The sequence below is a fragment of the Salmo salar genome, chromosome ssa04, assembly GCF_905237065.1.
Source record: "Salmo salar chromosome ssa04, Ssal_v3.1, whole genome shotgun sequence".
Classification (NCBI taxonomy): domain Eukaryota; kingdom Metazoa; phylum Chordata; class Actinopteri; order Salmoniformes; family Salmonidae; genus Salmo; species Salmo salar.
Genome location: NC_059445.1, coordinates 58,944,390 through 58,958,885, shown reverse-complemented (window position 1 = coordinate 58,958,885; position 14,496 = coordinate 58,944,390). Strand labels below are relative to the sequence as shown.

The 14,496-nt window shown below is 44.1% G+C and overlaps 1 protein-coding gene across 3 annotated transcripts in view; it reads left to right on the top strand.

The window, feature by feature from the left end:
* Positions 1 to 14,496, top strand: part of LOC106603483 (drebrin) — a 110,862-nt gene that overhangs the window by 84,982 nt on the left and 11,384 nt on the right. Inside the window, exons 4-12 of one of the 3 annotated variants that reach the window (XM_014197241.2) lie at positions 647 to 721; positions 5,025 to 5,174; positions 6,330 to 6,407; positions 6,902 to 7,053; positions 7,141 to 7,198; positions 7,796 to 7,849; positions 8,231 to 8,345; positions 9,487 to 9,615; positions 13,266 to 13,379. In XM_014197241.2, the coding sequence (XP_014052716.1) occupies positions 647 to 721; positions 5,025 to 5,174; positions 6,330 to 6,407; positions 6,902 to 7,053; positions 7,141 to 7,198; positions 7,796 to 7,849; positions 8,231 to 8,345; positions 9,487 to 9,615; positions 13,266 to 13,379 (925 nt within the window). Of the gene's footprint in view, positions 1 to 646; positions 737 to 5,024; positions 5,175 to 6,329; positions 6,408 to 6,901; positions 7,054 to 7,140; positions 7,199 to 7,795; positions 7,850 to 8,230; positions 8,346 to 9,486; positions 9,616 to 13,265; positions 13,380 to 14,496 lie in introns of all 3 variants that reach the window. The other 2 variants (XM_014197240.2, XM_014197242.2) reach the window with 2 other exon arrangements.

Sequence of the window (14,496 nt, the reverse complement as noted above, 5' to 3'; positions counted from 1 at the left end):
TCGTAATAACTTCTAATGTGATTCAATTCAAAAGTTCTCCAGAGATGTGTTATTAACTAGGAGGTGAATGGCCCTGGAATTGATATTATTTGTATTATTTTATAATTCTGTAGCAGCAGTACCAGTTCAGTAGCCATGTGTTTGTATGCTTGATTATTATTCCACTATTCCTTTCATGTAATCAGTGGCCATTGTGTTGTTTTGAATAGGTCATGGTAATGTAATGCTACCAGGAATGTTCCTGTTGAGACACAATGCTTCATTCACTCATAATTACTACTGTTATACTGGACACAAAGACAACATTTTGAATAGAATACAAAGAGCACATCCAATCCTTTCAATGTGGTTACTTTGATTGATGATGATGATGTCGCCGGCGATGATGACACTACTACTGTATTCTTGAAGTCAGAAACACACAGTAGCTCTAACCCAGTCTCCTCCCTCCCTCTTCTCTAACTCTCTCTCCCTCTCTTCTCTCTCTGTCTCTTCTCCCTCAACTCCCTCAACTCCCTCTCTTCTCTCCCCCTCTCCTCTCCCTCCCTTCACTCCCTCTCTCCTCTCCCTCCCTCTCTTTCTTTCTCTCCTCTCCCTCCACTCCCCCTCTCCTCTCCCTCTCTTCTCTCCCTTTCTCCTCTCCCAGGTTGGTGAGGATGTGCCTGATGCCAGGAAGTGTCAGTGTGCCAGCCATGTGGCTAACATTGCAGAGTTTTTCCAGGTCAGTCTCACTGAGGTAAACCCAACTGCTACTCTTAAGACTTTTGAAACTGTTTGTTAAAACGGTGTATGTGTGGGGTGTGTGTGTGGTGTGTGTGTGTGGGGTGTGTGTGTGTGAGAGAGAGAGAGATGGAGATAAAGAGAAGAGTTTTTCTCCTGACTGTGAAGGCCATGGAGCTTAAGGAATCTCTAGACAGATTCCTTCAGTCAATTGATGTGAAGTGTCAAGCATCTTCTCCATAACAGCTCTTTTCACTGGCCATTCAGACTGATCTGCTTGCTCACACTGTCGGCTCTGGCCTTCGATTTAATGTGGGGTTAGCTGGTTGAAAATACTCTATCGAGCTGGGAGTTGCAGACACCTGTAAGGTACACACACAGACAACCAGACAGGACACACAGGCAGCCAGACAGGACACACAGACAACCAGACAGGACACACAGGCAGCCAGACAGGACACACAGGCAGCCAGACAGGACACACAGACAGCCAGGCAAGACACACAGGCAGCCAGGCAGGACACACTGGCAGGACACCCAGGCAGGACAGCCAGGCAGGACACACAGGCAGCCAGGCAGGACACCCAGGCAGCCAGACAGGACACACAGACAACCAGACAGGACACACAGGCAGCCAGACAGGACACACAGACAGCCAGGCAAGACACACAGGCAGCCAGGCAGGACACCCAGGCAGGACAGCCAGGCAGGACACCCAGGGAGCCAGGCAGGACACCCAGGCAGCCAGGCAGGACACCCAGGCAGGACAGCCAGGCAGGACACCCAGGCAGGAGCAGCCAGGCAGGACACCCAGGCAGCCAGGCAGGACACCCAGGCAAACAGGAAGGACACCCAGGCAGCCAGGCAATACACCCAGGCAAACAGGCAGGTAGGCACACAATCTCATGCACGCACGCACTGTCATGGTTCTACCTGTCACCAGAGGGCGGCAGAGACCGTCCTAGAGACATTAACGACACTCAGGTGTGTCCTATTTACTCATTATGATTTCCCTGTTAAAGAGGTGTGTTTTCTGTTGTCCTTTGCAGAAGCTTGAATTGTTTACTGTGTGTGGTCTTTTCCTGAGTAAGGTTTCAAGACTTAGTGTTTGTTCAAGTGTACTGTGATCCTGCGGCTACCGGTTCTCAGTAAAGTATTATGTTTATCCTTAACCACTGATTCCTCGTCTGGTCTTTTCTCTGTACCTTGGTCCAACCTTACCACGTCATACGCACGCACGCATGCGCTCACTCACATGACACACATGCAGACACACACACTCTCTTTCTCTCTCTCTCTCTCTCTCTCTCTCTCTCTCTACCGGTGCCTTTGTTTTCTTTGTGTTTGAAGATGAAACAGTGTATGGCTTATCCTGTCTCAGAGATCATTCCTGCACACACAACAGGATTCCCACAGCATCACTCTCACTCCCAAACAGATCAGCCATTTTGACTGGAAAACAGGAATGCGGACTGATAGTATGTGTAGGTTGAATGTCATCTATGGTGAATATAAATATGTTATTAATCCTGTAATTAATTCAACACTATCATTTTGATGTTTGGATGCCTTTTAGCTTCTATCCACGGTAATAAGATATAATATAATATAGACACAGGAGAGTACATATTTCTCCTTTAGCTATCTTTACATCATACCTCTACATCTGTACATCATACCTCTACATCTGTACATCATACCTCTACATCTGTACATCATACCTCTACATCTTTACATCATACCTCTACATCTGTACATCATACCTCTACATCTGTACATCATACCTCTACATCTGTACATCATACCTCTACATCTTTACATCATACCTCTACATCTTTACATCATACCTCTACATCTGTACATCATACCTCTACATCTGTACATCATACCTCTACATCTGTACATCATACCTCTACATCTGTACATCATACCTCTACATCTTTACATCATACCTCTACATCTTTACATCATACCTCTACATCTGTACATCATACCTCTACATCTTTACATCATACCTCTACATCTGTACATCATACCTCTACATCTGTACATCATACCTCTACATCTGTACATCATACCTCTACATCTTTACATCATACCTCTACATCTTTACATCATACCTCTACATCTTTACATCATACCTCTACATCTGTACATCATACCTCTACATCTTTACATCATACCTCTACATCTTTACATCATACCTCTACATCTTTACATCATACCTCTACATCTTTACATCATACCTCTACATCTTTACATCATACCTCTACATCTTAACATCATATCTCTACATCATTATATCTTAATCTGTATATATTTACATCCTCATATCACTGCATCTTTAAATCCTCATATGTCTACATTTTGTACTTCTTACATCTAGGCGTTCCGCCAGCGGAACCCCTAGCCAACAGCCAATGGGATCGCATGGCGCGAAATACAAAAACAACTAAAATACCACAATTCAATTTTCTCAAACATACAACTATTTTACACCATTTGAAAGATAATCCTCTCCTGAATCCAACCACATTGTCCGATTTCAAAAAGGCTTTACAGCGAAAGCAAAACATTAGATTATGTTAGGAGAGTACATAGACCAAAATAACCACACAGCCATTTTCCAAGCAAGCATATATGTCAATAAAACCAAAACACAGCTAAATGAAGCACTAACCTTTGATGATCTTCATCAGATGACACTCCTAGGACATTATGTTATACAATACATGTATGTTTTGTTCAATCAAGTTCATATTTATATCCAAAAACAGCATTTTACATTGGCGCGTGATGTGCAGAAAATGTATTCCCACCAAAAACTTCCGGTGAATTTACAAAAATACTCATCATAAATGTTGACAAAATATATAACAATTATTTTAAGAATTATAGATACAGAACTTTATGCAATCACTGTGTCAGATTTTAAAATAGCTTTTCGGCGAAAGCACATTTTTCAATATTCTGAGTACATAGCTCGCCATCATGGCGAGCTATTCAGACACCCGCCAAGTTCGGGGCAACCTAAACTCAGAATTAGTATTAGAAATATTGTATTACCTTTGCTGATCTTCGTCAGAATGCACTCCCAGGACTGCTACTTCCACAAGAAATGTTGTTTTTGTTCGAAATAATCCATAGTTATGTCCAAATACCTCCGTTTTGTTCGTGCGTTCAGGTCACGAGCGCAATTCGAGACAGAAAAAGTCAAAATGTTCCATTACCGTACTTAGAAGCATGTCAAACGCTGTTTAAAATACATTTTTATGGTATTTTGTAACGTAAAATTGCGATAATATTCCAACCGGACAATAGTGTATTAATTCAAGGAGAAAAATAAAAAACAGGGTGCTCGCGGGAACGCGCATATCCAATCTCTTTGTCCTCAGGCAGACCACTCAGTAACTGAGCTCCTATACTCTGCCCAGAGACAGGAGAAGGCTCAATCCACTTTCTGAAGGCTTTAGACAGCCAATGGAAGCCTTAGAAAGTGCAACGTAACAGCACAGATACTGTAGTTTCGAAAGGGACTAGAAAGAAGAACTACATTTCTCAGATCCTACACTTCCTGGTTGACTTTTTCTCAGGTTTTTGCCTGCCATATGAGTTCTGTTATACTCACAGACACCATTCAAACATTTTTAGAAACTTCAGAGTGTTTTCTATCCAAATCTACTAATAATATGCATATTCTCATTTCTGGGCAAGAGTAGTAACCAGTTTAAATCGGGTACGTTTTTTCATCCGGCCGTGAAAATACTGCCCCCTATCCATATCAGGTTAAATCCTCATATCTCTACATCTTTAAATCCTCATATCTCTACATCTTTAAATCCTCATATCTCTACATCTTTACATCCTCATATCTCTACATCTTTAAATCCTCATATCTCTACATCTTTACATCCTCATTTCTCTACAGACTCCTTCTCTCCATACACCCGCTCTCTTTTCATCTCTCTCTCTCTCTCTCTTGCATCCCTTTAGGCCATCTGTCTGTCCCTCTCTTTCTTCCTTCCTCTCCCTCCTCTCTGAACATGACATAACCCCTTTTCTCTTTCCAGCCATGTGTTCTGTGGGTCTAAAGCTAGTGAGTGATGTGTGTGCACATTGCCCCAATCAAAAGTAGTCTGAGGAGGCCTGTGCTCCATGTGCCCTGCAGTCTGACACAAATATAACCTCCACAGAACCTCTGGGAGCCTGCTCCTTTTACCATGGGACACCATCTCACACAAGCCATTTAAAGGGGAAAGGTATACTTCCATTGAAGGTGCGTTTTTTTGCTTTTTTGCCCGCAGGGAGTCAACGTCATCATCAACGCCAGCACCATGGAGGACATCGAACCATCTGCCATTGGACAGAGACTGACAAATGGGATGGCTTCGGTGGCCAGCCCCGTCCTCAGCCGTCTGAGAACCAAAGAGGAGGAGAATGGAGAGGATGGAGTGGTAAGAGATGGAGGGGGTGTGAGGTGGAGGGGGAGAGGGAGAGATGGAGGATAAGATGGAGCGCTATATGGAGAGAGGGGATTGGAAGGAGTAGAGAGATGGAGCCAGAGAAGGGATACAACGACGGAGAGGGAGGTGGAGGGATAGAGAGATGCCTTGAGAGAAAGGTTAAAGGGACAGCAAGACGGAGCCTGGCAGGAGAGGAGGGGGCGTTACGACATAGGTCAAAACAAGTAGTCTGTGAAAGAGCTCTCTATTAGTGTGATGTGTGACACAAGGCCACAGCTATGTTACTGTTTAAGAGGAGAGAGAGGGAGAGAGAGACAACAGAGGGAGATAAAGACAGAGATAAAGGGAGAGGGGGAGAGAGGGGGAGAGGGAGAAAGAGAGAGCGTTGGAGAGGGCCTCTGAGAGTGAGGCATTGTTAATGTTTAGGAACTTCAACAATGGGCCTTACTATGTGTCAGATGGTCCATAAGAAATGAGTCACTCAGCTGGACTGCTAGCAGGCTCCCTCCTCATTCTCTCTCTGCGTATCTGGACACAACTGAACCAGGACGTTAGGCTAGCTGCTGCGCTAAAGGTACATTACATTCTGATAGATCGTCTACAGTGTATTGCTACCAAAACATGACGACATTAAGCTGAGGTAAATTCCTTGAGTTTAAAGAATGATATATACTGTAGATTAACAAACTAACAAAATGTATTGTGTCACAGGGTTTTACAATGTCACACTGGCACTTTTGAACAGGCTACCTTGTGGATAACATCTATTTTTAAGGCCCGCACCTAAAGGGTTCAAGTACAAGCTGTTCATAATATAGAAGTTAAAGTTATATAACTCCATATAAATCATATCCAGGCAATGGTGCACAATAAGTGATACGGTAATTGTGTGTCCAACAGAAATATGACACTATATGTCTAGACTGACCCTGCTGGTTACGGGTGGTGTGGTGCAATAGGATTTGGAGGGCACAGTAATTGTGCTATAGCAGACGCTGACCCTGAGCTGTGTGTGTGTGTGTGTGTGTGTGTGTGTGTGTGTGTGCGTGTGTGTGCACCATGGTTCTCTGACTAATGGTTGTAACCAACCACTTCCCCTTTCTCTCTCCTACTCCTTTCCTCTTTCCCTATTGGGCGGATGTCCAGGGCACCGTGTACACCAAAACCAACGCAGAGATTGAGATGAAGAAGATCAATAGAGAGGAATTCTGGGAACAAGCCAAGGTAGGAATGAACATGATTCCCGCTAGCGTCAGGAGGGAGGAAAAAAGGGATGGAAGGAGGCGGGGGTTGACTGGGAGAAGGACTCTGGAGACAAGAAGAGCAGCACTGTTATTCGTTCCTCTGTCTTTTTTCTCTACCTTTTCCTCAGACTAAGAATGATAGCATGAGTAGTGGTTTGAATTGGAGTGTGTAGGAGTAGGATCAAAACAAAGTCAAACAATGTCCCCCGTCTTCCAGAAGCAACGCCACAAGCCAATGAGACAGACTCAAATGAGATATGACATCCACTGCTCTCTGTCCTTGAGGTTATTTGAATTTGAATCATTGTGAGTTGGCGGCTTTGCCCTCTAAATGGTAGTTTGTGTTGATTTTGCTCAATAGAAAGACCAAAGCCAAATGTTCTGTTTTGCATTTTAGTCATTGATGTTTTATGTTGTGACTAATTGGTTATTGAACAAATGTTGAAATATATTTCTGTCTTTTGTGTGTACCAGCGTGAGGAAGAGTTGAGAAAGGAGGAGGAGAGGAAGAAGGTTGCGGAGGAGAGGCAACGCTTCGAGGAGGAGAGGATGGAGCTGGAAAGGAAAGAGCAGGAGGATAGAGAGAAGAGGTACCGCGAGAGGGAGAGGCAGATCGAGGAACACAGGTGGGCCGCACTGACTTATGGGTAATGTGTTGTATCACGTAAACTCTGGTGCTTGGTCCATGTGGTAACTCTGTGTGTGTGGAGCAGAAAGAAGATACAGGAGGAAGAGGAGGCCAAAGAGAGGACACGGAACCATCCCCTCATAGTAAGTGTGTGTGTGTGTGTGTGTGTGTGTGTGTGTGTGTGTGTGTGTGTGTGTGTGTGTGTGTGTGTGTGTGTGTGTGTGTGTGTGTGTGTGTGTGTGTGTGCGCACCAGAGCATTATGTGTATTCTCTGTTCCATGCCAAAGAGGGTCTTGCCTTAGTCACTCCCCACCACTGAAAGAGGCAGTCTGCTTTTAGAGAACATTTCTGATCTCATTTCAAGACTAGTCACAATGCATCATTGATATTGTCTGGGAAGAAATATTTAGAAGAAACAAGAGTTCTATTTCATTATCCCGTTTAAAAAAATCTAACTTTAATTCAATAGTAGCATCAACATTAATAATTTTAGCTCTGGCACGACATGACACAAGAAGATTTATTCTCCAAATATTGGACCCCACAGTGTTTTCACTTCTCTCCTTCCTTTTACCATTCACTTCCTTCGAAAACAATACTTCTGCTTTCAGAACACTTTGAATATGCCATCTTGTACGTCTGTGATTTTGTAATGGCTGCCATGCTGTGAGAATGTAATTACCTTGCAGGCGGTTTCCTTGTACCCATCTCTCGCTCTCTCTGTCTCTCTCTCTCTGCAGACAGCAGAACCTAGCTATGAGGACCTGGAGAAGGCGAAGGAGTCTGAAGTGGAGGTGGGTTTCAGACCATCAGTCCCAATGGGGGGATTCATTGCATACAGAAAATCGACTCTGTATATCATATTCTATGCCTCTCTAGTGTTAGTAGGCTGAGACTGAGCGAGTAAAGTAGAGTGTAGCCCAGACTCCTCACCTGTATATATGTGTCATTGTGACAGTAGCACTCCTGGGCTTTGGATCTGTGTTAATGGGACTAGTCAGGCTATACTGGGATATTTGTCTCTGGCTCTCTGTGTGTAAGGTCAATTCTGTCTGAAAGAGTGTGTGTGCTCTTACGTGCATTTGTGGTGTGAGTGTATTACCTATGTGCGATGAGTATCTCGTGTGTACAGTACAACGTGTCTAACGTTGTACTGTATGTATGTTTGTTGACAGGAGGCGAAAGCCCTCATTGCCCAGCGGGCGGACAACCCCAGGGAGTTCTTTAAGCAGAAGGAAAAGGCTGTGGCTACTGGTTTGGACATCTCCCCTGTCTCTAGCCACAGGACCGGTAAGACCAGGAAGAGGGAGGAGATGGAAGGAGGGAGGGAGGGAGGGAGGGAGGGAGGGAGGGAGGGAGGGAGGGAAGAGGGAGGGAGAGAGGGAGGAAGAGAGGGAGGGAGGGTTTGGGTCACCTGACCACCATTTGTCCTGTCATTCACCTCCTCACAGGCCTCAGTCCCTGTACTCTGCTGTACGTCACCAGTGTGTCTGTCATCACTGTGTATGAGTGGACAGAGCCTGTTGGACCTAGACACCTGGGTATACCACAGAGATCTGGAAGGCAGGAGAACAGTTGGAGTAGAATTCAGACTAAGACGAGAGGTAATCCAGTTGAAGACAGAGGAAGATGAAGATGGAAGAAGAGAGACAGATGCTGTAGCAGTTATCCCTTGCAGGCTACATAGATACGGAAAACAAGTGGCTCCAAGGAGCCAGTTGGAGTGGATGGAGACTGGAACAAGTGCCTGACTCAGTGAGGGTCTCCATACTGAACAAGACAACACACTGTCTCTCCTCTCCACCTGCAAACCCAAAGAATCTCCCTGAAACAATATCTGTTTTCGTCTAGAAGCAACAGGATATTTTCAACATTGGAGAAAGTTTCTGTGTTCATTCCATCTTAACATACTGAACTGAATCCATGTTCCTTCCTCCATCGTTAATGAGCTTGGTGCAGTGCTTCTACTACTGCCTGCTTTGTCCACAGAGTGTCATTACCACACTAACAACTCTCCCTCTTCTTGATATGTCTCTTTCTCTCTGTCTCTTTGATTTGATTCATGGTTGTGCATCCATTTGTCTTGTCGTCCGTCTCTCCATTCATCCATCCATCCGTTCGTTTTATTCCTCCGGTGTCTCCCTCTGTTCTTTGGATCCTCTCTTGAGCGTCTCTTCTTCTATTCTGTCCTCACTATTGGGTTTCTATGGGACCATACCCATTCTCCCACAACCCTTCACTTCTCACCGGGGATCCTCCTGGGCCTTGCCTCGTTTTATCTTGACTTTCTCCTTCCTGTCTTCCTTTTACTCTCCCCTGTCTCTCTTTTCTCTGTGTCCCTCTATCACTCTCTCCCTCGCTCGTCTTTCCCTGTCCTCCCCGCGTCTGTATGTGTGTGTGTGTCACCACCCTGGGCCCTGTCTCTTGTCAGGCCGTTTGGACAGCCCGTTACCAGGCCGTTTGGACAGCCCGTTTTTGAAGCAGCAGCACAGTCCCAGCGAGCCCAGTCCGCCCCCCCTCCGCACCCCACCTCACGCGAGGCTGCAGCCCACTGCACCCGGTAGGTACTGGACAGGAGGAGGAGCAGGGAGCCCCCACCCACCCACCCACCCCCACATTACCACAGTAGAGTACACGCCCCCCGTCACCCCAAATCATCTCCTGAAGCTGCTGTAACAAACTCAGCCCCCTCTCCTGCACCATACCACCCCCCACCCCCACTAGCTCAGAGCACAACTGTGGCTACCTACTGTTAGCTAACCTGGGCTTGACGTGCTCCATTTTATTTTGCGTCCTTGTAGAGCCTGAATTAGATATCTCCATGGTAAAGTAGACCAGATTGGTACTGTCTGTAGGAGATGGGTGGCTGTGCAGTGTGCTAAAAGCACTTCCGCTGTGATGACAGATCCTGTTCCCTCTAAAGGCTGTGTCTCAGCCAGTCAGCACTCTCCTGGTTTGGCCTCTCTCTCTACACTCCCACTCTGATGCAGTTTGCTTTTAGTTGTCTTGCTGATGTTGGCAGCTTATATCAAAGAGCGCAGTTGATCATGACCCTTAGTTCTGCCTGCTACTTAGTGCCTCTTATATCTCCTTTTACAAATGAATCTGTATACTAACTACCCTAACTTACTAACTACCCTAACTTACTAACTACCCTCACTTACTAACTACCCTAACTTACGAACACACTATCTTGTCAACCACCTTCAGTCTTCCACACGCCAATAATGTTTACTCCATGATCCCTCTCGGTCAACATATTTATCTGTCTGATCTTTTATGCAGGGTTGTGGAGATGAGAGTAGGATGGTTAGGGAAAAAGTCATAGTGAACCCTATAGGGCAGGTTTTCACCTGGAGGAGAGAAGGAGAAATGGAGGAGAATAATAGAAACCTGCATAGGTTCCATGCTCCATTATTTATTTTGCCAATCTTACTTCGTATCCACCTTTACCCCATCTACCCATCATCCCTGCCCCATTTCTCCGTCCGCACACACACCTTGCATACCTTCTGACGAATGACCTGTGAGTGTGTGTGCCGTCGTTATTGAGCTGCCCGTGGTCTCAGGAACTGTGTTGCGTACCCTGTGGGCCCTGTGTGTCCATACAGTAAATGGATGTTACCCCTAACCTATGTAGAGTATTGTACCAGAAATTGTACTGTAACTGTACTGTGTCTTTCCTAATATTGTGTCTGTGTCTGTGTAAGGGTGGCCAACCAGTTCTAACCAGTTCCAGCTAATTCTAACCAGCTCCTACTAGATCCAACCAGGTCCTAGTAGTTCCATCCATCAGCTAAGTCATGAAATTAGTTTAAATGAAAATGGATTCCTATACCACCATCATGACCTTTTCACCTCGGTGTATTGACCCCTTAAATTGAAACTGTTTATAAATGGTTCAGCGTTGATGAGGACAGGAGGCAATATTCTATCCTCCTCTATTCTCTTTAGTATTTAAAGACCCCTCGATTAGAAAGGAAATGGCAAGTCCACCCAAGCAAGATGCTGCTGTCAATATAATGAGCAGTCACATCGGGTCATTCATCTCTATGTCCTGTTGTTTCCAGTCACAGTGATGTTGGTCATTATCGTTGGTTTGCTTGTTCATGCCTTGGCTCTTAGTAATTACTAGAGCATGTTCTGTTATTGTGTTTGTAGTTCCTGGTCCTAATTGAATTGAAGGGAATTATGTTTGGTGTATCAGCCTGTATAATGTGTTTGCTGGGGTTTATTCGTTGAGTGGATATTCATTGTTTCTCATCCAGATGCGCCCTCATTCTTTGCAAAGTACGTACAGACAGCAGAGAATCATCAGCTGCCTCCAGAACTTTTAATGGACTTTACACACACCCAAAATGTATACTGGGGCAGGATTAAATCAGTCAAGACATATAAACAAAAGGAATCCTGCACTGAGTATTGCTGCTCCCAAAAGTGAATTCACTGTTTATATCAAGACAAACAGCATCACCGTGAAGATCTTTATCAGAGGGTATTATTGCTTGAGGTGCTGAAGATTCCCCTAACCACAAATCTCAGATCAGATTACTTTACCATTCCTAACCATAATCACTGGATATCTGATCCTGTATCAGTGGTTAGGGGCAACTTCTAGCTACAGTACTTATTGAAGTCCATGTACTGTATTGTAGTGGAGAGCTGATATAGCCCATATGGAGTAACTGTTGCTGCAGCTCATGCATGGGATTGACACTACTGCTCTACTGGGTTACTTCTACACTATATATACAAAAGTATGTGGACACCCCTTCAAATTAGTGGATTCAGCTATTTCAGCCACACCTGTTGCTGACAGGTGTATAAAATCGAGCACACAGCCATGCAAACTCCAAAGACAAACATTGGCAGTAGAATGACCTTACTGAAGAGCTCCGTGACTTTCAACATGGCACTGTCATAGGATGCCACCTTTCCAACAAGTCAGTTTGTCAAATTTCTGCCCTGCTAGAGCTGCCCCGGTCAACTGTAAGTGCAGTCATTGTGAAGTGGAAATGTCTAGGAGCAAGTGGTAGACCACAAGCTCACAGAACAGGACCGCCGATTGCTGAAGCGTGTATTGCATAAAAATCGCCTGCCTTCAGTTACAACACTCACTACCGAGTACCAAACTGCCTCTGGAAGCAACGTCAGCACAAAAACTGTTAGTCGGGAGCTTCATGAAATGGGTTTCCATGGCCGTGCAGCCACACACAAGCCTAAGATCACCATGCGCAGTCCCAACAGTCTGCTGGAGTGGTGAAAAGCTCGCTGCCATTGGACTCTGGAGCAGTGGAAACGTGTTCTCTGGAGTGATGAATCACGCTTCACAATCTGGCAGTCCGACTTTGTGGAAACAGTTTGGGGAAGGCCCTTTCCTGTCTCAGCATGACAATGCCCCCGTGCACAAAGTGAGTTCCATACAGAAATGGTTTGTTGAGATCGGTGTGGTAGAACCTGACTGGCCTCCACAGACCCCTGACCTCAACCTCATCGAACACCTTTGGGATGAATTGGAACGCAGACTGCGAGCCAGGCCTAATCGCCCAACATCAGTGCTCGACCTCACTAATGCTCTTGTGGCTGAATGGAAGCAAGTCCCCACAGACATTGTTCCAACATCTAGTGGAAAGCCTTCCCAGAAGAGTGGAGGCTGTTATAGCAGCAAAGGGGGGACCAACTCCATATTAATGCCCATGATTTTGGAATGAGATGTTCGACGAGCAGGTGTCCACATACTTTTGGTCATGTAGTGTATTTTCTGAAATGCCTGATGGAAAGGACCCACGCTTCACCATCACCAGTGATTTTACGTCACATGATCTCATCCCCAGCTACATTTGAGCTTTAGCAGAAATACTCTGCCACAGTTGCTGTTGCACCATTCAAGTCAATCCTGAAAACAAATAACCGTGCCATTGTCATCAGTGTCAAACTGAATGCAGTGTTCAGGCTAGCCTGACTGCTCATTGTGACCAATGGTATTATTTTAATTGTGTTCATGTGATTCTGTGGTGGCATTTTGTCTGTGGTTGGTAACATTTTGAATGTGTTGGTGATTTGATTGTTGGGTGGTACAGTATTTTCATTCTGTTAGTGATTTAATTGTTTGGTGGCATTTTGATTGGGATTGATATGATTGTGCGATGGTGATGTTTGGTGGTGATGGTTTGAAGTTGTTATGGTGTACACTTTCTGATATTCCTCCAGATGGCGATGATGAAGGGAGCTTAGATCACAGTATGGGAACGTCCTCAACGCCAATCCCCAAAATAGTCACCACACCCATCCAGGAGGCGGAGGATGACAGCCGGAACGAGTGGGGTAAGATTAGGCAGAGTTGGGTTATACTGGGGTAAGCCTGAGGCACTTACGAGGACTTAAATCCTTGAATTCTGTTTGATTATGTTGCTATAGGCTACTTTGTACATGGCTAATGTTAGCATTGAAAGTCATTGAGAGCACTTACTCTGTTAGATATCATTCATCTCAGACAAACAAAGACAGCGGGCACACACATTCACACGCATTTTTATTTTGTCTTAATATTAACAACATTTGAAATATATATTTTGATAGACCAAAGTATCAGCTATCACACCATGTAAAGGAACAACATCCTAATTAAAAACAATTCACAAACTGGATTCATGTCAACTCCGTTAGACACCATAAAATGCATTTCATTTTTACAATTATTGTCCAACAAGTGTTTAAAGGCCTTAATTCTAACATTAGATAATTTTTGGCACGTTTTTTTTTCTAGATTTAGAACTTTAAAAAAACATTTATAAAGCACAGCAAATACCCAAAAAAATAAGCATATGTTGCAGAACAGTGATTACATTTTTTTTTATATATTAACCCCAAAAATATTGACTCCATCAATGACAGAGTTGACCACAGATACTCAAAACAGATATATTTTTGCCTATAAAAATAAAACTTCAATACAAACATTTGTAAAATATGGAAAATGATTGATGTGAAAATTCCCAATAAAAACAACAATTCTATCAGATCTTTAAGCACTCTGACGAAGCTGACGTTAGACAAAAATCAGAACTAGTGGATGTTTTACGGAGTTGACAAAAATATAACATTTTCTTCTTCATTCATTACAACCTGTAATTAAAATTGATTTTTATTTGGATTTCATGTAATGGACATGCACAAAATAGTCCAAATTGGTGAAGTGAAATGAAAAAAAAGAACTTATTTTAAAAAATTCAAAAAAATAAGAAACGGAAAATTGGTGCATGCATATGTATTCACCCCCTTTGCTATGAAGCCCCTAAATAAGATCTGGTGCAACCAAATACCTTCAGAAGTCACATAATTAGTTAAATAAAGTCCAGCTGTGTGCAATCTAAGTGTCACATGATCTCAGTATATATATATACACCTGTTCTGAAAGGCCCCAGAGTCTGCAACACCACTA